General features: G+C 37.3%; 1 protein-coding gene across 1 annotated transcript in view; it reads right to left on the bottom strand.

Annotated features, from left to right (window-relative positions):
• The window catches only part of PTPRM (protein tyrosine phosphatase receptor type M), a 1,055,867-nt gene that overhangs the window by 20,578 nt on the left and 1,011,368 nt on the right, over positions 1-23,921 (bottom strand). Inside the window, exons 26-32 of the mRNA XM_044666801.1 lie at positions 16,364-16,518; positions 16,101-16,236; positions 14,341-14,490; positions 13,002-13,175; positions 10,016-10,147; positions 1,834-1,959; positions 1,040-1,203 (exon numbers count right to left, since the gene is read on the bottom strand). Coding sequence (XP_044522736.1) covers positions 1,040-1,203; positions 1,834-1,959; positions 10,016-10,147; positions 13,002-13,175; positions 14,341-14,490; positions 16,101-16,236; positions 16,364-16,518 — 1,037 coding nt within the window. The remainder of the gene's footprint in view (positions 1-1,039; positions 1,204-1,833; positions 1,960-10,015; positions 10,148-13,001; positions 13,176-14,340; positions 14,491-16,100; positions 16,237-16,363; positions 16,519-23,921) is intronic.

Genomic DNA, 23,921 nt, shown 5'->3' with positions numbered 1-23,921 from the left:
CACAGAGACTCCGGTTCAAGTGCTGTCTCAGGCACTTACTAATGATATAACCCTGGACAGGCCATTTAACACAACCACCATATTTTTTTTGTTATTATTTTACCCAGCATATGAACTTCAAGAAGGAGTGCGTGAAGATCAAATAAGAAAATATATGTAGAGTGATCTGGAGACTTTAAAGTTCTATATAAATGTGAACCTTTTTAAACTATTATTATCAGTAGGGGTAAGCATAACTATTTACCTGTCTACAGCAGACCCTCTCAGGATCTGTTTTTATATAAACATACATTCTTAAAAGGGTTAAAAAAAACAAGAAAGACACAAATAGGCAAGTCTATGTCTTTCGGACCTGCTGTTTGATTTGTCAGAAGGGCCAAGCAGATGGACTGACATCTGTCTCCCTCCTTCCCTCTCTTTCTTCCTTCCTTCCTTCCTTCTTTCCTTCCTTCCTTCCTTCCTTCCTTCCTTCCTTCCTTCCTTCCTTCTTTCCCTCCCTACCTCCCTTCTTTCCCTCCCTACCTCCCTTCCTTCCTACCTTTCTTCCTCTCTCCCTCCCTTCTTCCCTCCCTCCTTCATTCCCTCCATATGGAATGTCAATTTTATGTCTTTGGGGTGGAAGACAATTTGGTATCCTTGGCATCTGGGGAATAAAATAATTAACACTAATAATAGCTAATGTTTACATAACACTTACTATTTGCCAGGCATTGCACTGTGGTTCACAATCCTTTTTTCTCATTTGATTCTCACCACAACACTGTGAAATAGGTGCCATGGATCAATGCTCACTTTCAAAGTTCAAAGAGCAGCTAAGTGCATGAAGTCTCCTGCTCATCATTTGCAAAGGAAATTCCACTTTCCACAGAGACATGTTCTTAGTAGGCTCAATGTTTCTTTTTCTACTGCTATCTATGTAGTACCTACTGCTTTCCCATGCAGAAAGAAAAAGTGGAGAGTAGAGGAGGGGAGAGCTGGCTAATCTAGACTCCATGATCCTTGGGAGCCTGGCGTGAAGACCTGTGTTCTTGGTACTTACAAACAATGCACAACTGTCCGTCCTTCACCACCATTATATTCTTCTTGCCACTTTTCCACCTGGCGTATGAGCTTCAAGAAGGAGCGTTTGGACACCGGTGTATCTCTGTACATTGGCCAGCCCAAGAACTGGAACTGTTGTACCATCCGGTATCCGTCTTGGGGCTATGGAAAAATCAGATGACAATCGTGGAGAAATAGGTACTCTTTACTGAATTCCAATGGGCTGATTTCCCTTATTTGATCTTTTTATCAAAGTGAAACATTATTAAATCAGACATTGCCTATAAATAACCAAGACAGTGTCTACTGGCCTGGAGAGTTATGATTTTTAATCTTCTTCTGTTATAAAGAACCAGGTGCTTTAAATGACAGGTTGGGAAAATAAGAGTGGAGAAGAATACTTGCTCTCCTGCAAGGACTATAAGCAAAATGGCAAGGCATAAGGATTTCACATATTGTGCACAGGTCAGAAAAATGGCTTTACTTTAATCACAGGTGACCTGAAGGGGAAGAATAAGTTATAATCTGAAGATCTGTGCATGGCGGGGTGTGAAGTAGACAAGGGATACTTATCTCTGCATTTCATGTAAGGGGAAAATTGTTTTGCTTACTTATTTGAACCTTGCAAAGATATCAATATTTCATTAATTTTTAATCCTGATTAAACCTTGCTGCAGGTTTCAATCAAGTTTTTCTCTGCTTACCAGAAGAAAAAGAAAACAAAACAGGTTTTTGCCTTCTATATTGGCTGAGACCTAAAGCAAGGCAGGCCAAACTGGATGTGATCCTTACCCTGGATGCATTATAAATTCGGAATATTCGACTGATGATATCCTCTTCTAAATCGGCAGAGACAAATTCTACTTGGATGGGGCCGTGTCTGTGTACTCCATTTTCTGGCCAGTACTGGGGACATAGCTGGATTCAAGAGTATAGAAATATAAGGTTAATGAATTATAAGAAAAAATTCACTCGAATGGCTTGGACAAGGTCCCTACAGAAGAAACACTCCTGTTCTTTAATCTCTAACGCATCATTTAAATGGGAGTTAATTCTTTCTCACTTTGGTTCTGGCAATAGAATTGATTCTCTTTTTCATGCTGCTGGTGCGCAACTGTCCTTAGAGAACAACCTGCTTCACACTATCTACATATGACTTTGTAATGAATGATAATTAAATCTCTCTCACCCTCTACTCTAATCTCTGGTAAGTCCTCTGGATTGGGATATTCATCTAACAGTCAATTTACATCCTTAAGTTGTGACATGCTGTGACTCATTCTTAGCATGTGGAACTTGGCACATGCTACGTGCTCAATAAATGGTCTTTATTCATTCATTCTAGGGAGTTAGATCTACTTTGGGATAAAAAGTCTATGCTGAAAGAAACAACCGAGTGAACATTACTCCCTGCCAAGTGGGAGGTCAGACCAATTCTGGCCAAGACTGGTGGGAACAGTGGGCAGAGGTCATACTTTATCTATTAATAACAGTAATAAGTAACATTTATATAGGGTTTAATATGTGCCAGACATCATGTTAAGCACTCTAGAATTATTAGTTCATTTGATGCTCACAAGATTGGGAGGCTGGTGCATTTTACAGATGCGGCAACTAAGGCAAGCTGGTGAACTGATTTAGCTGGGGTTACACAGCTAGCAAGTATTTGAGGGGCTGGATTTGAACTCAGGTCTTCCTGATTGCAAATTCCATCTAGCCTAGCTAGCCCAACTAGCTCTAATTTTTTTTCAAACTTTGTATCTCTCTTAGCATCTAGCATAATTAGTGCTTAATATTGGTAGCATATGATTAAAAGTAATTCCAGTGTTGGGAGATACCCAGGAGATTACACTTATTCTGAGATTATCTCTGGGTTTATATCGATTGTATGACAAAACTGGGATTCTGGTTTGGTTTGAATTTTCAAAATAATCTTGCTCTCTCTCCAGATCAGATCTGCTGTGTAGTGTGATGACTTGTGGTTACATTGCATCCTAAGAGGGAGCTGTTTACTGGTGAGATTAGAAGTCAAGAGTAGCTATTTTCCTCAGAGAACACCTTTTGATTTTGAGAAAGTCACTTGGAAGATGAGGCAGTGCTAAGTTTTCCTCATAATTTTCCCTCTGAAAAGACAATCTATGAAAAGTTTAAAAATGAATCTACTCAACTATCCCTTCCTCTACTGAGTCAATTAAGGATGGAATAAAAACAAAAACAAAAAAATCCCTCAAGTTTCTCAGTTTTTAAAAAAAGTTTATTCTACACAACATGGGGCAACTAGATAGTGCACTGGATAAAGCATTGGGTCTAGAGTTAGGAAGACTTGAGTTCAAATCTGGCCTCAGACACTTCCTAGTTGTGTGACCCTGGGCAAGTCACTTAACCCTGTTTGTTTCAGTTTTCTCATTTGTAAAATAGGCTAGAGAAGAAAGTGGCAAACCAAAGTTATACCTTTTCTCCCTTGCCTCTTATATTCTAGTTGTAACCATGTTTCCCCCTCTTGTCCTCTGAAGTCCAGCAGAAGGATGCTACAAATGCTCAACTTAATTTTGCTATGTCATTGAGCGTTTTCCATGTATGAACCACATGCTTATTGAATACACCAAATTAGTCAAATTTCATCATTGTTAGCATTTTCCTTGGCAACACAGATCATAATCCCTCTCCAGGTTCAGAACCTGGAGTCTATGAACTTTAAAAATAAAAACAAAATCTTTTTAACCCTAAATCTTTTTTTATTTAAGCACATTTTGACAATTATTTCACTATAGTAGATTTCTTCTGTTTTGTTGTTCTTATTCAGTCATTTCAGGCATGTTTGGGGTCTTCTTGGCAAAATTTCTGGAGTAGTTTTCCATTTCCTTCTCCAGCTCATTTTATAGAGGAGGAAACTGAGGCAAACAGAGTTTTAAGGAGATAGGCCAGGGTCATCAAGCTGTCTGAATCCAGATTTGAACTCAGATCTTCCTGACTACTATCTACTACGCCACTTATCTTTTAAAATTTCCTGTGTACTCCTATATGTTTTATATTCTGCATTTAAAAATATTTATTTGAAAAGAGATTCATAGGCTTCATCAGAGTCCCAAAAGGGTCCACGACACAAAAATGTTTAAGAAACTTTAGCCTATATCTATAGATAATTTTTATGAATGACTTGGAGTAAAAAAAATCCTTGGAAGTGGTATATATGGTGAAGTAAATCACATCTACTTTTATACTACTCAAAGATCCCAGGATCACTGATTTGAAGATGAAAGGGATTTTGGGGGTCATCAAGTCCAAATCTTTCATTTGATATATGAAGAAACTGATACTACAGAGGTTAAGTGACTTATTCAAGGTCATGTGGCTAGTATATGATCGAGCAAGATCTCAATCTTCTTTAATACATTAAATAATTCCTTCCCAACATACTCTGTTGCCATCTTCTGTTCAAAGACGTTTTTCTCCCCTAGTTTCTGATATTTGGGCTAGGATTCTTTATATCTATGTATATTTCTCCTCCCTGTTTGCCTCTCCTGAGCTATTGCTGTTAACTAAAAAGTTCTGTTTCAGCCTAGGTCCCAGAACCAACCCTTGTTCCCAGGTCAAAACTAGCCATCTACTACCAAAGAGAACATCTAGTTTCCTAAAGACCAAACAGATCTCTTCCTCAGACCTGCTCAGAGGCAATCTGGCAAGCCTTGGAGGTCTACATAATCGCATCCAGGATTTCCTCCATCCCACTCCTCTAATTCTTTTCTCCATATATTCTCCCTGGCTCTCTTCTTTTTTTCTCCTTTATCTTTTAGCCCTGCCCAGCTCAGCCCTCCCAGTCCAGCCACTATACTCTTAATGGTATTTCTATCCTGGGATTCCCCAAATACATTTGCATGCTAATAGAAGCCCCTATCTGGCCCAGGGGAGTTCCCATTGCCTTCAATTACAATATTTAAAAGACTTAAGAGGCCCACACAAATCTTTTAACAGCAAAGCCTCTGCCCTCCTGGTAGGGATAACACCATAACTGATGATTATTTGGGAGAAGGATTTTTTTAAACCAGGTTCAGAAATCAGGACTGATCTCTGGCACTTTTATGAGCAAGTCAGAATCTTTCTAAATCATATCTGGGTAGTTACTGCAGCATGGGAGTGCCCGCCCAGTAATGCTGCCTCTAAATTAAAAACAACAATTAAAGAAAAAAAACACCTTACTTTCTCTTTTAAAATTGTAAGAATGGTTCTAAGGTAGAAGAGGGGTAAGTGACTTGCCCAGGGTCATACAGCTAGGAAGTGTCTGAATCCAGATTTGAATGCAGGACTCCTGTTTCCAGGTCTCACTTTCTATCCACGAAGCTATCTAGCAGCTCCAAGTATTTAAAACAATTTTTTTAAATGGTTATGAGGTAGCTTGGGTGACCCTGAGCATTATGAAGTGACAGGCACTTCCTAGCTGTGTGACCCTGAGCAAGTCACTTAACCCCATTGCCTAGCCCTTGCTGCTCTTCTGCCTTAGAACATATATATATATATATGTATATATATATATACATATATATATATATACACGTATATATATATATTCAAAAATGGAAAGTAAGGGCTTTAAAAAAAGATATGAAACACTAAGCTTTGAAGTCAGAGTTATGAGTTTATTTCTTATGCCTAAATCTAAATCTAAAGCACTGGTAAATTCAGTATAGGGTGGCATTAAGGGGAGACTTATGAGGTTTTTCAAAGACTCCAATAATTGATGAATTTCAGAATCAGGAAAGAGAAGAGGTGAAAGGTTAAACAAACATTTACTAAGAACATTTACTCTAAGCCAATCACTAGGCTGAGTGCTTTACAAATATTATCTTCTCTGATCCTCACAACAATTCCATGGTAGTTAATATTGTTGTATCCATTTTACAGTAGAAGAAACTGAGGCAAACAGAGGTGAAGTGACTTGCCCAGGGTCAAACACCTAGGAAGTGTGTGAGATTCCATTTGAACTCAGGACTTCCTGATTCCTGGCCCATTTAACTGCCTCTGGGCAGGGAGCCCATCAACTCAAGAATTCCACCAACCTTCCTCAAGCCTAAGAAACATAAACACAAGTTGCAAGAAGTTCTCCGAGTAAGGAGATGAATATGACATAATATCTGGATTTCAGTATCTGAATTTTGAAACAATGTTTGCCAATGACTTTTTTTAGGACTTTCTGAAAATAGTTAAGCAATTTTTTTTTTTTGAGGTGTGGGGATGTGGAGAAAAATCTAAAAGCCTAATTCTTTTTTTTTTAAGTTTGTGTCTATTGCAGCCGGAGTACATACAAAGCATACTAACCAGTCTCAGGTAAAATACATTCAACAAACAATGAAACTCTTTGTACTTTTACAGAACACCCCTAGTTGGATCTCTAAAATGGATGCTATTTAGCACAGCGTCTTAAAACCAATTTTTCTCCAGATTCAACAAAATCAATTTTAATCTTATACATGCAAAAATGGGATGGCAGGCACATATCTATCTCTCTAGCCAATATAATCTAAGGAAATCCTTATATTTTTCTGATTAAGCACAAAAATGAAAAAACAATTTTTAATTGATGTAACTTTTGTGTTGCAATAATTACAACTATCAAAAAATATATTTTCTTCTTTTTAAACATAGTTTCCATCTGTTTGTAAAGCTGCCATGTAAAAACTACAGCGTGCTGGTGTTTATTTTCTTTTTTTGACATCCCAGGATACTAACTGTTAAAATTAATAGGCATCATGATGGGGTATTCAGACAGTGAACATTTGAATTGCTCTGCCTGGCTTTTAGTTGAGGGGGTTGGTTTTGATTTTCACTTGCTCTCTCAGTTCAAGCTTCTAATCAAAAGCCTGTCCTTTACTCATCGTGGAGAAATATGAATTTCTTAATCTAGGCTTTGGCTCTTGACATACTGAATTCCATCCTTTACTCAAGTAAACTGTGTAGAAAATGGCTTTAATGGTGCATAACACTTCCATGAACTGGACCTATAAATACTTAAAGGAGTCAAGAGCTATTCTTGTACAATTGCAACAGCTTTTAAGTTCAAATGCTCTATTTAGCGTTTCCTAAAAGACTGACTCCCCAGAGTCTCTTTTCCTACACTCTGAAAATCACCTCTGTGTCCTGAATACAAGTTTGAAGTTCTTTTCTCTTTCCCTACCATTCCTTGAGTAGGTGATGAGCATTATGGACTCGGACGTTTAGCCTTTACGAAGTATGCCTAGAATTCAGATAGTTGATCAAAGGAGAAGTCAGAAACTCCAAATCCTTTTTTTTTTTTTAACTGATTTGGATAGAAAGCAATATTTTAATATATTTTAGGATTTGTGTCAGTCAAAAAAGGAAACATCCTAAATAAATAACATTGATATTATCTTCTCAGGTGGTCAAGGAAGCACTGTACTCATGTTGTCTCATTTGACTCTTAGAATTCTTGGAGGAATGGTGCCAGTGTTAGGATTACAGATTCCTTCATTGAATGAGAATGAGACTCAGGGAAATGGTCAGTTTCCTTGGAGTTCTGATGGATCTGAATCTGGGTTTGGGGATATGATGCCAAGTGCTCTTTCCATTTATAAAAGACACTTGTATACATATTGCTTTACAATATCCTTTATATTTGTCATCTAATATCATTCTTTAGTTTTTCTTAGAATCTCTATTTTCAGGAAGGTCCCAGGTCAACCATGTTTATCATTGTTGCTGCGTCATTTCATTCCTATACAACGCTTTGTGACCCCATTTTGGGTCTTTCTTGGCAAAGATAATAGAGTGGTTTGCCATTTCTTTCTCTAGCTCATTTTATAGATGAATAACAGTGGCAAATAGGGTTAAATGTCTAAGTGCCTAAGGCTAGATTTGAACTCATAAAGATAAGTCTTCCAGACTCCAAGCCCAGTGCCATCTATCCACTGTGTCACCTTTGAGTCTTCTGACTTCTCAAATTTCTTTCCCTACCAAATCCCCTTCAGCACTTCCTACCTCCTATCCATTTTTAGTTTTTTTTTTTAATGTTTCCTTCATTATTAGAATATAAGATCCTAGAGGGGAAGGACTGTCTTAAGTGCTTAATAAATTCTTGTTGATAACAATCCTTCAAGACAGGTTGTGTAATTATTATCATTCCCACTTTATAGATGGGAATTTGAGGCCCAGAGATGTTAGTAACTTAGCCAAGGTCATTAAAAAAGATTTATTCCTTATGTGATTGTTACTAGGGATGAAGAGTGGGTGGGAGCAAGGTAGTGGGGGGAAGTTTTGAGAGTTTGGGCAATTTAACCCAAAGAACTGTAAGCTGGGAAATTAGGACGGTTGGTTCTACCTTCAGATGTTACTCTGGGCAAATCCTTTAATCCTTCTGAGCCTCAGTGTCTGACTGCCTTTACAAATGGGGGAAATCTACCCTGCTGAGAGAATCAATGGGAGAGGGACTGTAAAACATTTAAGCTTCTTAAGCAGGAAGAACTATATAAGTGCAAGGATTATTGTTAAAGTTTCATTAACTAGCTTTCACGACAGAGCCTTAAAAATGTAATATAATGGAAACAGTTAGAGACATTTGGAGAAGGGACTTCAATGTCCCTGTGAAGTAGCAGACAGAAAACCACCAAAGACTGGGGGAAGAAAAAACCTTTCCCAGCTTGCCCTACTTAAATAACCTACCTTCCACCTAAGAATGTGGAAAATCAATAGGCCTTAAACTGGAAGGGGCTTTAAGGGTCTTCTAGTCCAAATCCCTCATTTTAAAGAGAGGGAAACTGAGGCACAGGGATATGACTTGTATACGGTCATATGGTCAGGATCTGAAATCAGATTCTTTGATTACAAATTCAGGTTTATGTATCCCCAAAAATAGTAGTTGTTACTAGGTTATTTTCAGTTTTGTCTAACTCTTCATGACCCCATTTGAGTTTTCCTGGCAGAGATACTGGAATGATTTGCCATTTTCTTCTTCAGCTTATTTAAAGACCCTCAATATAGTATGTTACCTCAATTGAGGGATTACATTCCGCCTTCTTTTCTTTCAACTTTCTACTCTTGCCTGGTGGTCTCATTTTTTTTCACATGCAAATATAAGGATCTATATTGGGTACAGGTTCCTGGCTAAAACAAAAAAAAAAACAACATGAAAATCTCCTAGGAAGAGACAAAGTACTACCTAGCTTTTTAAAAAAAAATTATTGGTACCCTATATCTATTTTCCTATTTGGGTTACCTTTTCTCCTTATGTTCCTAGTTCCTTATGGCTTGTCCAGTGACTTAGCTGCCTATAATACCCAGGCTTCTGATATATACATCTCAATGAGTATTGCCCATACAACTGGATTCTGACCCAGATCTTTCCCTACCCTTATTTTGCCTTGCCTGATATGTTTTTTTTTAATTTTTATTTAATTAATTAATTTAAAATATTTTTCCATTATTACATGGTTCATGTTCTTTCCCTCCCCTCCAATTCCCTGTAGCTGACATGCAATTCTCCTGGGTTTTACATGTAGCATTGATCAAGACATGTTTCCATATTATTGATCTAATCTGCTTTTAATGAGCAATTAGGTGGGATAGTTCTTGGAGGCAGGAAGACTCCTCTTACTGAATTCAAATCTGGCGTCAGGCACAGTTACCAGCTGGGCAAGTCACTTAACTCTTTACCTCAGTTTCTCATCTATAAAATGAGGTGGAGAAGGAAATGGCAAACCACTCCAGTGTCTTTGGCAAGAAAACCCTAAATAGAGACACAAAGAATCAGACGTGACTGAACAACAACAACAATAATAATAAATCTGTTTTTTATTTGTTTGCTTTTTCACATCTGATGCCTGCCTGATTCTTAATAGCATTTCTCAGTTCCATCATTCCTAGATACTCAAACTCCCAAACTGATGCTTGTTGCCCATGCCACACTACAGCATCTTAGATATGATAAACGTGTGATGGTGGCCTTGGCTAAGTTGCTGGAACTTACCTGGGCTGGATCCACGTCATTTAGCATGACTACGGACGTACAGTGATAGTCCAAGACCAGTCTCCAGAAGTCTTTGACTGTGTTTGGCAAAGGATGCTGGGTGACTATAAAAGCTGAAGGCTGTTTATAGCTCTGCAAAAAGCAAACAGAGAAAAACCCAAGCCAATAAACCAAGAAAAATGTGAAAGAAAGAGGTTGATCCTTTTAGCTAGCAGTTGTGCTTGTAAATACACCATAGCTTTGCCTTGGTAAGTCACAATAATTCTGAGGGTGTTTGATAATGGGGATGGGGCGGAAAATACACCTAATACTTACCGACTCGTATGTCACATTTATCAATATCAAAGGATAGGATTCTGGGTATTGCTCTGTCTCTCTAAGAGTTCACTATAATGTAAGTGCCTCTTTCTTAATGAGAGAATATGAAGCTTAATCACTCAATGTCTTTTTTTTTTTTAAATCTTTACTTTCCATCTTAGAATCACTACTATGTTTCAGTTCCCGGACAGATAAATGGTAAGGGCTAGACAACTGGGGTTAAGTGACTTGCCCAGGATCATAGAGTTAGGAAGTGTCTGAGGACACTGAGCCACCTAGCTGCCCCTCAGTCGGTTTCTTACCACTCTTAGCTAACTCATTCATTCATCCATAAAACACAGGGCCACAGATTTAGAGCTGGAAGGGACTTTAGAAACCATTGAGTCTAATCTCCTCCTTTTTTACAATACTATTACTAACAATTACTAATAGTAGTAATAGTATAGTATTTATATAGGGCTTTAAGGTTTGCAAAACACTTTATTATTGCATTTTCTCCTTATAACAACCTAGAAGGAAGTGCTATTATTATCTCAGTTTTACACATGGTAAAGGTACATAGTGGATAAGTGAGTTGTCCATAGTCACACAGTTGGCAAAAGTTTAAGACTAGATTTGAATTCAAGTCTCCCCAACCCCAGGTGCAACACTCTACACACTGAGGCACCTAGCTGCTTACAAAAATGAGGGGAGGTGGGAAGGGCAGAAACATTTATCAAGCACCTATTATGTGCCAGGCACTGTGCTAAGCACTTTACAAATATTGCCTCATTTGATACTCAGAAAAACTATTTCTCCCTAATTCTCCAAGACTTTTTGAGGGCAAGAACTATTTTACTTTTAGTATGTCCATAGCCTAGCACACAGTAGGCACTTATGTGCTTGTTGAATTTAAGAACTCGAATAGAAAACAGAACATGTAAGTGTGCCAGATGTGTGAAGGGAACCTCCCTCCCCCAGAATCACGTACTGGGGTCCTACCTGTGTCCCTTGCTAGCTTTATGTCACATGAGTGTGCTTCAGTGTGGGTCACAAGACACTGACCTGAGCATTTGACCCAGAAAGGAGCGGGATATTGATCTGGGATAATAGGGAAGGAATTAAGAAGGACTGTGGCTGAGAGAGAGAGGGCCATGAGAGAAGTGCCCATGTGGCTATTTTGAGAATAGCGTTCAATCTTTCTCTGTCTGTCTTCTTTTATTCAAGTAAATATTAATAAACTCTATGGAAATTAAGGACTGGAGTGTAATTTAATCATAATACAGAGATATGAATGAAATGTAAGTTGAGGGGAGGAAGAGTTCACTTCCAGTTGCAGGGAGTCAGGGAAGCCATCATTTAAGAGGTAAGATTGGACCTGACTCTTAAAAGGGTAAATTTCTTTGGGGGAGATGAGAAAATAAAAACTCAACTTAGGCTAATAGCATCAAGAGCTAAGGGAATGTCCAGAAAAGTCCTAGATGAATTTGAGGGGATAAGAAGAGCAATTTGGCTGATATATGGAGTATATGAGGATGAGTTAAGATAAAGTGAGAAAAGGCTGCAAAGGTCAGAGGAAAATGTACTTTGCAGGACCTTAAATAAAAGCTACTTAATTGATTTGCTTTGTCAGTGAGGAATGTCTTTGAGCAATAGAAATGATAGGAGAGATATAAGTGATATGATAATGAATAGCGTAATCAGAGCTGTGCTTTTGAAAGATTTAATTTGACAGTAGTACATAGAAGGGATTGATGGGGGGAGCCAAAAGGAAAAGACTGGGAGGAAGTGAGGTTAATTTGGACACTATTTCAGGTCAGAGATGATAAGGTTCTTGTTTAAAAGTTGACATTCAGAGTATCTACAATGAATTATTCTAATGCAGAGCTTTCAACTTTACTTTTAAAAAAAATAAAAAGCATAGTTAAAATATGCCCATCACTCTTAAAAATCTGTTTCCTTGTCATTTGTATGTGTGAGAGTTTTAGTTATTCCAGCTATAAAATATTACAGATGTTCTTTATAGCTCTGGAGAGCTTAAAGGAAGTTTAAGTGCCCTTTTTTACTGATATCATACCAATAGTATTAAAAGTGCCATAACGGCACTAAAAATAAATATTCATTCACTTTTTCATCAGTTGAACAGCAAATGTTCATTCAGTTAGAAGTAAACAGACTGACAGGAAGTAATGAGTTGTGTACTATACTGACAGGCAATCTCCATCCCCCCAACCCAAACCGAAATAATTACTGCTTAAATTAGGAGGAAAAGGAACTAAAATAATCCTGCAGACCATATTATCCCACCTTGCTGCCTTCTCAATTTAATAGGTATCTCTTACTCTTAGGCTGGATGGTTAAAAATATAAGTGTGAGAAAAGTAGCTTAGACATGATTCATTTATCAGTCTTCTAGAACTTGCTGTCTCTGAGAGACTGGACAACCTTGGCCATGACATAACTGATATGTGGAATCTTGAATTAATCAGTGAAAAAATTATTTTGTGTCTTTAGGGGAAAAAATAGAACAAGTTAATAGGGTAAAAAAACTAAAACTTGTGGATTATGTTCATGTAGTTCCTGGCTTGGTAAATTCAAGATCTCTCTGTTTCTTCATTCATTCATTCATTTCTTCCCCTCCTCCCCCTTTCTCTCTCTCTCTCTCTGTCTCCAGAAAAAAAGGGGCTTACATCCATCAGAGCTGCATTGATGTAGTTGCTGCTCTCTCCATCAATTGTGATAAGGAAAGGCAGGCACCGGTCTGGGGGCAGGATATCCATACATCGGTTTTTTTCATGATTTCGGGGTAGAAGTGCTATACTGCAGTCTTCCACTCGCAGAGTTGGAGTCACCATGTTTAGAGTCTATATTTCCAAAGAAAGAGACATTTAAGAAAATATCAACTGCATAGTTAGTTAGTTGGAGATTTCATGTTAAAATAAGTCCAAAACAAATTCTCATACATTTAGTATATATTTACACATGCATATTTACACACATCCATGTAACATATGCATAAAGATTTATACACATATATCAATGTTTTGTTTGCAGATGCTTTTTTATTATGTGAGTGTTTTGTTTTTTTATTTTTCATTTAGGATGTTTTGTGGATAGGGAGAGAGGAGGGCTAGTGAAAGTGGTGACAAGAAAGAAAAGAAAAGAAAGAAAAAAGAAAAGTCATTTGAAGCATTTAAAACCATTTACAAATTTTAAAAAGCATTTAAAAGAAAATGCATAGAAGGAAACAGAAAGAAGTTTAGAGAGAAACAAATAGGATAACTTTGACAGTAGTATATTGAATGTATTATATACTTTACAAAAGATCATACTATGTAATAGAGATTTATAGTTTCACGTGAAACCTTTTTCTGATTTACTTTGTGAATATAAATGGTTTTTTTTTTGCATTTGTTGAGCACAGAATTTAAAAGAAGAAAATTTAAAAAGAAACAGAAATTGAATGGAAATGGAAACCATTTATTTATTATTTATGTGCTAAGCAATTGAGACAAAAGTGAGATGGATAGATGTAAACAGATAGGTGTCTAAAGTTAAACTTTTCTTTTCTCTCTGTATTCCCTAAATTTCCTTGATAATACCCAGTGATATCAGAAGTGGGGGCCAGCATAGGCCATTGTGGTGGATTCTGATATGACTCAGTTTAAAGGGTGACTAGGGCTAACCACATGGTCAGAAGTTTAGAGATAGAGGAACCCAGTTTGCCCAGAGGTTCAAGTACATTTAAGCAGGTTTTTAATAGTGGGAAGGAAGATAGTGTGGAAAGAACCAAGAACCTAAGCTGTAATGTCAGTCAGCAGTAGCAAGTATCACCAAGTACATCAAATGCATCCTGCCTCTCTCATCTCAACAAAGGAATCTATTTCATGACTCTTTCCTTCCAGGGGAGAAGTTGGCTCTGTTGTTCAACTGGAACAAGGACTAGAGGTGGAAGGGAGTCTTCCATTAATCAGATTTTGGGCTGGTCCTTAGGGGGTAGGAAAATTCTCCAAAGCTTAGGCGGCTTACCCGGAATTCTTCCTTTATTTGGCTTGAGTTTGTCTGAGGATCCAGCTTATTCATGTCATAGTATAAAGACCTAACCTGGGAAGCTGGAACAGATGTATCTCCACATAGACAGGCTTCCAGGATGGCATCATGGATAAATACATACTGCTCCTGAGAGAGTGAATTAGATCAGAGAGTCGATAAAGGAAAAAAAAATAATGCAATGTGGCTAGAGAACAAAGAAAAGCCAGTAAAACACTACCACAAGTGGATTACCAAAAGACAGAGAGGGATATTGTTTAGAGCAAATGTTCTGAATTTGGCGCCTATGAACTTAAAAAGACTCCCCCACCCCCCCAACTCTGATAACTGCATTTTAATTAATTGTTTTTTGGGTATTTTATTTGATGCATTTGAAGATATTCCAAGGATTCAAAAGGCTTTCTGTTTTTAACACATAGCAACACTTATCTGCAAATATCAGTTTATGTGATGACAATCCTTAAGTGCTTATCAAAGGAGGGATTGACATGACCTTTACTTGGTAGCACCTTGCTTATTGCTTTATGGATCTAAGATCACTAATACTCCAATTCTTTAAAGATATTACACCATTTGAACTACCCTGGTTTGGACTCCCAATTTGTGCAGATGTATGGTTCACTGTGTTGACTTTTATAAGAGCTTCCTGTTCCTTTTTAAATGTCCCCACAAATAAATAAGACTTTACATTTTCCAAATTTTATTGTATCTACTATATGACACCTACCTTTAAAAAGGACAATAATCAGTCTAAAAACAGACTGGAAAAAATAGCATTTAAAGTCTCTGCCTAGTGTCCTTTATGCTGGTTTTACAAATAAATTTGAGTTTCCTTGCAATCCAACGCCATTTCATAGGCTAATTTCCAGGTGTCCTGACACATAGTTAATAAGATAAAATGATTAATGCAAATTTGCATTTGCTAGGGGACTTGAGCTGAATCCTTTATCTCCAAAATGTGCCCCAGGCACCTTGCATTGAATTTTATAGCAAAGCAAGCTTGCTTGGATGACCTCCACAAACCAGACACATTCCCATGCCAGGCCAGGAAGTGCAGTTTTAGGGATGACAGGTCTTTGCTGTTCCCTGGAAAAGTACAGAGAGTTTAAACTTCCTCTTGAGGCAACTGGACACATGCCTAATTGTTGTCCAAGACAGTTTACTATTTTAAAAGTAATAATAGAAATAAATTATACTCTATGCTGATACAGTGATGCCTATTTCTTTCGACACAGGAGCCATATGACAATAATAATAAGAGTTAGTATTTAGATTTTGCTTTAAGGTTGGTAAAGTGCCTTATAATATCTCCCTTTACCCACAACAACTTTGGAATATTGATGTTATTATCATCATTTTGCAGATGAGGAAACTGAAGCAGACAGAGTTCAAGTGACCCTGCTAGTTAATATCTGAGCCCAGATTTCAACTCAGGTATTCCTCACATCACATCCAGGATCCTCACTGTACTATTTAGCTATGTCATATGACAATGTTAGATTTTGCCCTGCCATTATAGACCTTTCATCCCAGGTGTCTCTATTTACCTGCTCTCTTTTTAATGTTTGCAAAGGAAAAGAGCTAGACCTGCTATACTTGTACCTTTCTCTCTTGGTTGTGGGTTTTTTTTTTTTTTTTCATATAGGAACTTGGAAAAACAACAGGAAGGTTATATTTGTTTTCTGCTTTTAAAATTTCTGCTTCCAGGAACCTAAAGTGGAGATGATAATTGACTGTACCTCTGTTTGCACCATGTTGACTCTCCGAGACCGTAACTCTCTGACACAGTTATAAATGTCTACTACACCTTCTCTTTCTGCCATGTCTAGCATGATGTCAATGACAATGAAACAACCAGTCCTTCCAGCACCAGCGCTGAAAGAGAGCAAAGAGTCTATAAGTTTGTGAAAAAAGAGGCCACCATGTTTTCTATAATAACACAAAACCCAACACCTGTGCCCCTCACCCTCTCCGGCCCCATCACCTAGAAATTTCTGCTTACCTGCAATGGACGACCAATGGGCCTGCATTAGGAGGACTCTTGGACTTGACCTGCCGGACAAACCCAAGCAATCCTGTTGCATGGTATGGCACCCCATGATCTGGCCATCCTGTGAAGTGAAACTGTCTAATCTCTCGGATTTCATGAACTCCTCTCTGTCATCAGTTTGATAGTGGTGGGAGGGAAAAGAAAGAAGAAATGGCGGTAAGCAAAAACAAAATGGGAATTCCAAGGTTGCCTGAATTATAAAGTTAGAACGCAAGTAACACAACTTCTGGAGAACTAACAACTATGAAACTATGAGACAAAGAAATTAATTCTTTCACAACTGGGAAGTTTCTTATACAGGTGTTTGGAGAACATTAACTTATGTGTTCAATTTAAATAGTAAGGCAGATTTTCTTCATTTTTAATTTTGTTTTTTAATTTTTTGGCAGTATCTTCCTAATAAACATCATCTGCTGTCTTTTTTTTTAGGTTATTCAGTGAATTTAGTGGCCAGACAGGGAAAAGAATTTAGTGGCCAGACAGGCAGTACTGTATTATAGATAAGTTATCTTAAAAAATAGCGAGTTCCTCTTTAGAGATATTCAGAAGGTGGATGACCACTTTTGGAGAAGCTGTATAGAGGATCTTTTTCTTTGGATAAAGATGGGCTAGATGACCTTTGCGTCCTCTTTCAACTCTATGATTTTATAAAAGAAACAACCTGAAGGACATAAATGTTCTTATCATTAGATTATAACTTCCTCCTTGAGGACGGGACCTCTGTGTGTGTGTTTTAAAAATTTCCATATTAGTCATGTTATGAAATAAAACAAACAAAAAAAAAACAAGAAAAATAAAGTAAAAAACTAGTATGCTTCAATCTGCATTCAGACTCTCAGTTTTTTCTCTGAACATAGATAATATTTTTCATCATAATTCCTTTGGACTTATCTTAGATCACTGTCTGCGGAGAAAAAGTCAAGTCATTTACTCACAGGTGATCATCAAGCAATATTGCTGTTACTGTGGACAATGTTCTCCTGGTTCTGCTCATTTCACTTTGCAACAATTCATGTCAATCTTTCCAGGTTTTTCTTAGAGCATCATTTTCCTCCTCATTTCTTATATCATAATTAATATTCCATCACAATCATATACTACAACTTGTTCACCCCAAATGATGGCTATCTCCTCAATTTCTAGTTCTTTGCCACCACAAGAAGAGTAGCTACAAATATTTTTTTCACATATATGTCCATTTCCTTTTTTTCCTTCCTAATCTTTTTAGGAAACAGAACAAGTAATGATATTGCTGGATCAAAGCTCATGCATAGTTCTATAGCCCTTTGGACATTGTTTAAAATTGCTCTCTAGAGAGGGATGATATTTTATAATCTTTTTCTAGAATAGTTAACTCCTTCTATCATGGCATCTAACAGATGTACATGAAGAAGAGGGCTGAGTGTTCACTGAATGAACCAGGAGCATTAACCAGAAAAATTAGACAACATCTTTCTATAAAGTTATAATCCAGTCTGTAAAATTTCTCTCTTTGGTAAAGGCAAAACTTAAAAGTATGAGTAGAGGTCATCACATGTGTCTCAGAAAAAATAATGACCTAAAAGGCACCAGGTATACTGATGGAGTTCAAACAGACCAGTGAACTAAAAGAGAAAGCTTGGCCTTGGAACTAAAGAGAAAGCACAAGCTTTGTGAATACAAGACTCTTCTTTTATTCCAGAAACAATAGAGTGTATTTATATACATAAATATATCTCATACACTACGGAGCATATATGTCAAGGTTAAATATTATAAAACAAGAAGCATAAAAAGAAGCATTAAATTTCTCAACATATTTGAAAAGCATATTCAGTCCCAAAATAGGCACTCTATAAAAATTGGGGAAGTTTTTCCTTTTGCCAGATGTTCTTAACAATACATTTTTATTGTTATCCTTTGTTTTTACAATGCCTAAATTTCCCTCTGTATCTTTCTTTTCCCCTCCTCCTATAGAGTCATCCTTATAACAACATTTTTAAGAGAATAAAAGGATGAGAAAAAGACTCCAGCAAAACCAATCACTACATTAAAAAAATCTGATAATATTTGCACTGTTCCACACTGTGACTCCCCACTCTCCCTCTGCCTCTCACTCTCTCCTTAGCACATAGAGTTTTAAAAGTCATCTGGCCAGATCAGGATCTTTCTCCCAGATAGAGCAGAGAGAACAAGTAGACAGGAAAAACTAGAGGGACTGATTCATGAGCCTATCACCTGTTACCAAAGGAATTCTACTAACCTCTGTGAGACCCCCTTTATCTTACTCAAGACTAGTGTAATCCAAAGGAGCCTACCCTAGGAAGGCATGGTCTATGAAACTTCCATTCTCTTTCCCATCAATCAGATCCAGCCTGGGCACTGGGGATGGACAGTTTATTATTTTTGTTTTTGTTTTGTTGTGGAACCACAGGTGCATTGCTAGCACAGACCCTTAGAAAATGAGGGACCTAAGAAGCTGACTGACATCCTGGCATTCTTTTTATATGTTTCTATCTCTAAAGATTTACTTATTATCACTAAACCATACAGTTAGTCTTGGGTAATGGGGGCTTGTATTTCTTCCCTTAGAAGACTGAGATGGACTGAGTCAGTTTTATATGAACCTGTGACCTCTTCTTCCTGCTGGATTTTTCCATCAGTTAATACATATGACAATTATTCTGGAAAGAGAAATTCACATATTCATTGAAAGACTAGATGGACAAGAAATGTAGAGATTTTGGTTTGAGACTTATTTACTAACAGTGTGTTACTATGAATCAGCTTTAAGTACCCTGAATATAGATGTCTTGATTCTCAGTGAAAATGCTTTTTTTTTTTTTAAAAAAAAAAGTGTTTTAAAGGGGTCAAATAGAAGCTATACTCCATCTCATTATGGTATAGAAGTAATATGGTATATAGCTATAATGGGTAAGTTCTGGAAGTTTTACCAAGTTGTCAAGGCTTTAATTATAAGTTCCATTATAGATTTTAAACTTGCTTTCCAAGGATCAGGCAAGCTAAGTTCTGCAGATCTGTAACTCACTATTCAAGTAGCTGAGTAGAAAGGTAGAAAGGAGGGAGAAGGGAAGAGGTTTGAAAGAGAGACTATGAAAATACTACCTCGGCCCCTGGCCAACATTCAAGGCTGTATGGAAGTAGAGATTTCTCCTACCAAGTTGGAAAACTACCATATTGGGAGAGCTGGAAACCTTAGGAGAGAGAAAATGGCCACTGTGGATAGAAACCCAGGAATATTGGGAGACCATGGATAATGAAAGAGGAAGAAAGGTAGTGCTGCTATGGTGGAAGTGGGAGGAAAAATTCAGCTGTCTGGTATTTTTCTATTTTATTTACTTATTCTTGCTAACAAAGTGCTAATCTGTTGGTAAAATATAAATCTTGTTAGAACCCATTATATCAGGGAGTCTTAACTTTTTTTGTGTCACTGATCTCTTTGATAGTCTGGTAAAACCTACAGAACCCCTCTCAGAATAATGTTTTTAAATGCATAAAATAAAATGTATAAGACTATAAAGTAAACTAATTATTTTGTGCAGTTATCAAAATATTTTTTTTTAAATGAAGTTCATGGAAGCTAAAGTAAGGAATTCCTGTTCTACATTTCAGTGACATGACAGTCATCACATCCTAGTTGTGGTTCTGAAATTCAGAGAGGTCCATCATCTGGTTAACTACAATGTGACAAACTTTTCTAGCAGTCTACTAAATGATAGAGGGGTTGTAATCTATTTAATCTCATTATCAGAGAATACAACTGGCTACTCCATCTATATCTCAAAGTCTACAAAAGAGTCCATGGAATAGATTCTGAAGTCTGAGGACCTAGATTCAAAAACTTCCTCTAAAACTTACTGTGTAACCTTAGGCAAGTCTCTTAACTTCCCCCAAGTCTTTGTTTTCCAGCTTTAAAATGAAGGGGTTGGACCAGAAGGCCTCTGAGGTCCCTTTCTAGCTCTAGGTCTAGCTCTGTGATCTTATGAGTCAAAGAATTGATCCTACTATTTCCAAGAGAATTTGCCCTTATTTAATATATACAATGAATAATGGGTGGTGAGGGTCCAAATTTGGGGATTAATAGATGTATTGCTGGAAAGAACCCACTCATCTAGGAAAACTGCTTCTCTACTCTCTTTCTAGTACCAACACTCCAATCTTATCTAACTTCAATCAATAGGTTAGTCATGAGGTGGTCCTTAGTTCAGCCATAAGGTAATCATCCTACCTGAGTCAAACTGTTGAGATCCGTGAGAGGCTAATTTTAGTGGGACTAAATACCAAAGACAAGATATATATGCTATACTGGGGCAGCTCAGTAGCTCAAAATAAAAAAAAAAATCTCCTTATCCAATCTGTCCTAAGAAAATAATCAGACAAAAATGAATGCATTCCCCCCTATTTACCATTAGTACAATCATCAAAGAAACAGTCTCAGAGACAAGTAAAGTCATCCTTTGTACTGTTTTAGAATGGCATAATAGGGATCAATTCTCAGTTCCTAAATACAGGGATTACAGTTTAAATTGTTCCCATTGATACTCTGATGTTCCAATTTTCCAAAAGATGTGAACTTGCTGATATGGACATTCCTTCCACTGAGGCAGATTGCAATCCATTCATACTGTTAGGGTTCAAAATGGGTGGCCTCCAGAGGAACACACGAGACAATGCAATCAAAGCAGGAGAAAGCTTTATTGCCAGTACGCACTGGGGAAACTCATCAAAGAGAGTCCCGAAGCATGCATTCAGAAGAGGGAATATATATGTTTCTGGGATATAGGTGCCTTTGTCTTAGGGTGAGCTAATAGCTAGACAGAGGGAGTAGGGGATGCTTTCAGGTGCCACAGGACATGATTCTTAATCTTCAAGGCTGTTCTGTCTAGGAATCTTCAAGGCTGTTTCATCTAGGGGCCCTGGGGCTTTCAGCCAGGAGTTGTCCCTGGGACTGTGAGTCAGAGATAACTGCCCTGCTTGAGCCGGGCATGACGTTATCCAAAAACCCCTTGCTTAATTGCCAAGTTTAGCTTTTTGGCTATAATATTCTTATAAGCTATAAGCTACAATATTTCTATAAGCTTTTTTGGCTATAACAATACCTACTCATACTGTGCTAAATCTTGAATATGTCCTCTTATCAATATAGTATAAAAACATTAATTTTTCATTTTCTAACTTCACTATATTGAATGCCCAACAGACTGGAAGATAACAAAAAAGAGATGGCAATTAGGCTTTTCCCACTCTTTGAGAGCAGAAGGCCAGTGAAAAGCCTTGCTCCTTTAGGAACAGTAGGATCAGGCACAAGCTCTGAGAGACTACTCAGCTTCCTTTTCCTCAAAGGTAGACGGGACAGAATCAACTGACACTGTAATAATTCCAGAAGAGCTTTTAAATATAAGATGTCTGAGAAGTCTATAGTTTTACACATTATAAAAGTTTTTATAGTTTTAAGTTGCACCAAGACTTCTCAACATTCTGTAGCTCAAACCCAACAACATCATGTTTTTTATTTGTTTGTTTTTAGAACCAATGATTTATTTCTTAAAAACAATCAGATCGAGGGGGCAGCTGGGTAGCTCAGTGGTTTGAGAGCCAGGCCTAGAGACAGGAGGTCCTAGGTTCAAATCCGGCCTCAGCCACTTCCCAGCTGTGTGACCCTGGGCAAGTCACTTGACCCCCATTGCCTACCCTTACCAATCTTCCACCTATAAAGTCAATACACAGAAGTTAAGGGTTTAAAATTTAAAAAAAAAAAATCAGATCGAAACTGCACCATACTTTTGGGACATGCTATATATCTGCTTTCCTCTTGAGATAAGTCATCATATAGCCTTTAACTTTTGTTTAGCTTGGAGTCTTTTCTTCCATTAGATACATGGAAATCTGCAAGCTAATAGGCAGACATAAAATAAGACTATGTGCTGCAAATTGCAACAATTTTCTTCTTTTGTAGAATAAAAAAAAAAACCAAAAACTCAGTGTTTCACCTTGGGCATCCCTGCCAAACCACTCTCTGCAATCACAACTAGAGAAATTAAAAAAAAAATTCTATACTCTTTCTCTTCTAATGAGAAGGTTTTAAAATGTAAAATAAGCAAAAGGTTCCAAAAAATGCTAATGATTTGTTTTCCATAAAGATTTTGATTGCCCAGCAGTAGCCCCTCCCTTTATAAAACCCTAACACATCATTTTGATTTCCCCAAATGCTTTAACGACCAAACTATTCTTCCCCTCCTTCAAATGTATCTTTACTTGGTTTTATGAAAGCACAGAAAATGACTAAAATAGCTGGGTAGTTCAGAAACATTTCTGTGCAGCTGTGACAGCAGAAGAGGACAATAAGAGGTTAAAAAAAAGGAAAAAAGAAAAGAAACAAACAAACCCTCTAGCAGCATTCTCAGCTTATTAGAAAGCTGACTACTGTTCAAAGAACCCAGTGTTTAAGTGATGGCTCTTGGATGAAAGTTTTTTTTTTTTTTAATAAAATATCTAGGGTCTTTTATCCCTATCTGTTTTAATGCAGCTATTCATGAGTGTTCTTGCCAAGAGCCATAGAAAAATCCTCCATATGTTTTCTCCAATCCTGGCTAAGAAGTAGAAAAGCTAACATCAAAGCATGAACTTTGGAACTTGAAGAACTGAGTCAACCTGAACTCCATATTCTTTAAAGACTCCAAATATCCTGCCTGCCTATTTAAAAAAGGATTTATGAAAAAATCTTAATAGTATGTATGAATAACAGATGAAAATAAACATCCTTTCCAGGCCTGAAAGTTTTGTTTTTTTTAAAAATAAATATAGCTCTACAAACTATTGAAAGGAGTTCAGCAAACCAGGTTCTTTTATTCCAGGAGCAAATGCTAAATGGTAGCAAGTCAACTTCCTCCATTTTTGTTAGCAATGGTGTAGCTTGAGTGAACCCTACATACTGGGAGAATTTAGATTAAGACAAGAAAGAGTGGGTCAATTGACTAGTGATTTCCCTTAACTCTACCACTCCAACTGTACTGTGCTTTGCCCGAAAATTGGGACACAAAATCATTATTTTCATGGTGTACCGGAAATGATGCTGGATTTGGAGTCAGAGAACTTAGATATGAGTACAATTTTGCTACCTGTCAACTGTATAATTTTGGGCAAGTAGCTAAATTTCTCTGACCCTCAGATTCTTCCCTCATCTGTAAGATGAAGGTGTTGAACTAGCTAATCTCTAAGGTTGCTTCTGGCTCTGAATCCCATAGGTGTGAAATCTTTAGTAGTTCAGAATCACCACCCACATATGAACACTCTGAAAACTGTGTCTAGGGCAGAGCCAAGTATGCCCATCACCTGAGACAAAAGACCAAAGGAAAAATACAAATAAATGAACATTGTTATAACAGTAAAAATCCTGTTTTTGGCACACCTAAGAGCATCCCATGTATAACAGAGCACCATCATCTCTTCCAAAGTTATATATGTGTGTGTGTGTGTGTGTGTGTGTGTGTGTGTGTGTGTGACATATATA

Source organism: Gracilinanus agilis, chromosome 1, assembly GCF_016433145.1.
Source record: "Gracilinanus agilis isolate LMUSP501 chromosome 1, AgileGrace, whole genome shotgun sequence".
NCBI lineage: Eukaryota > Metazoa > Chordata > Mammalia > Didelphimorphia > Didelphidae > Gracilinanus > Gracilinanus agilis.
Note: the sequence above shows the minus strand (reverse complement) of the source record. Positions and strands in the feature narration are given on the sequence as shown.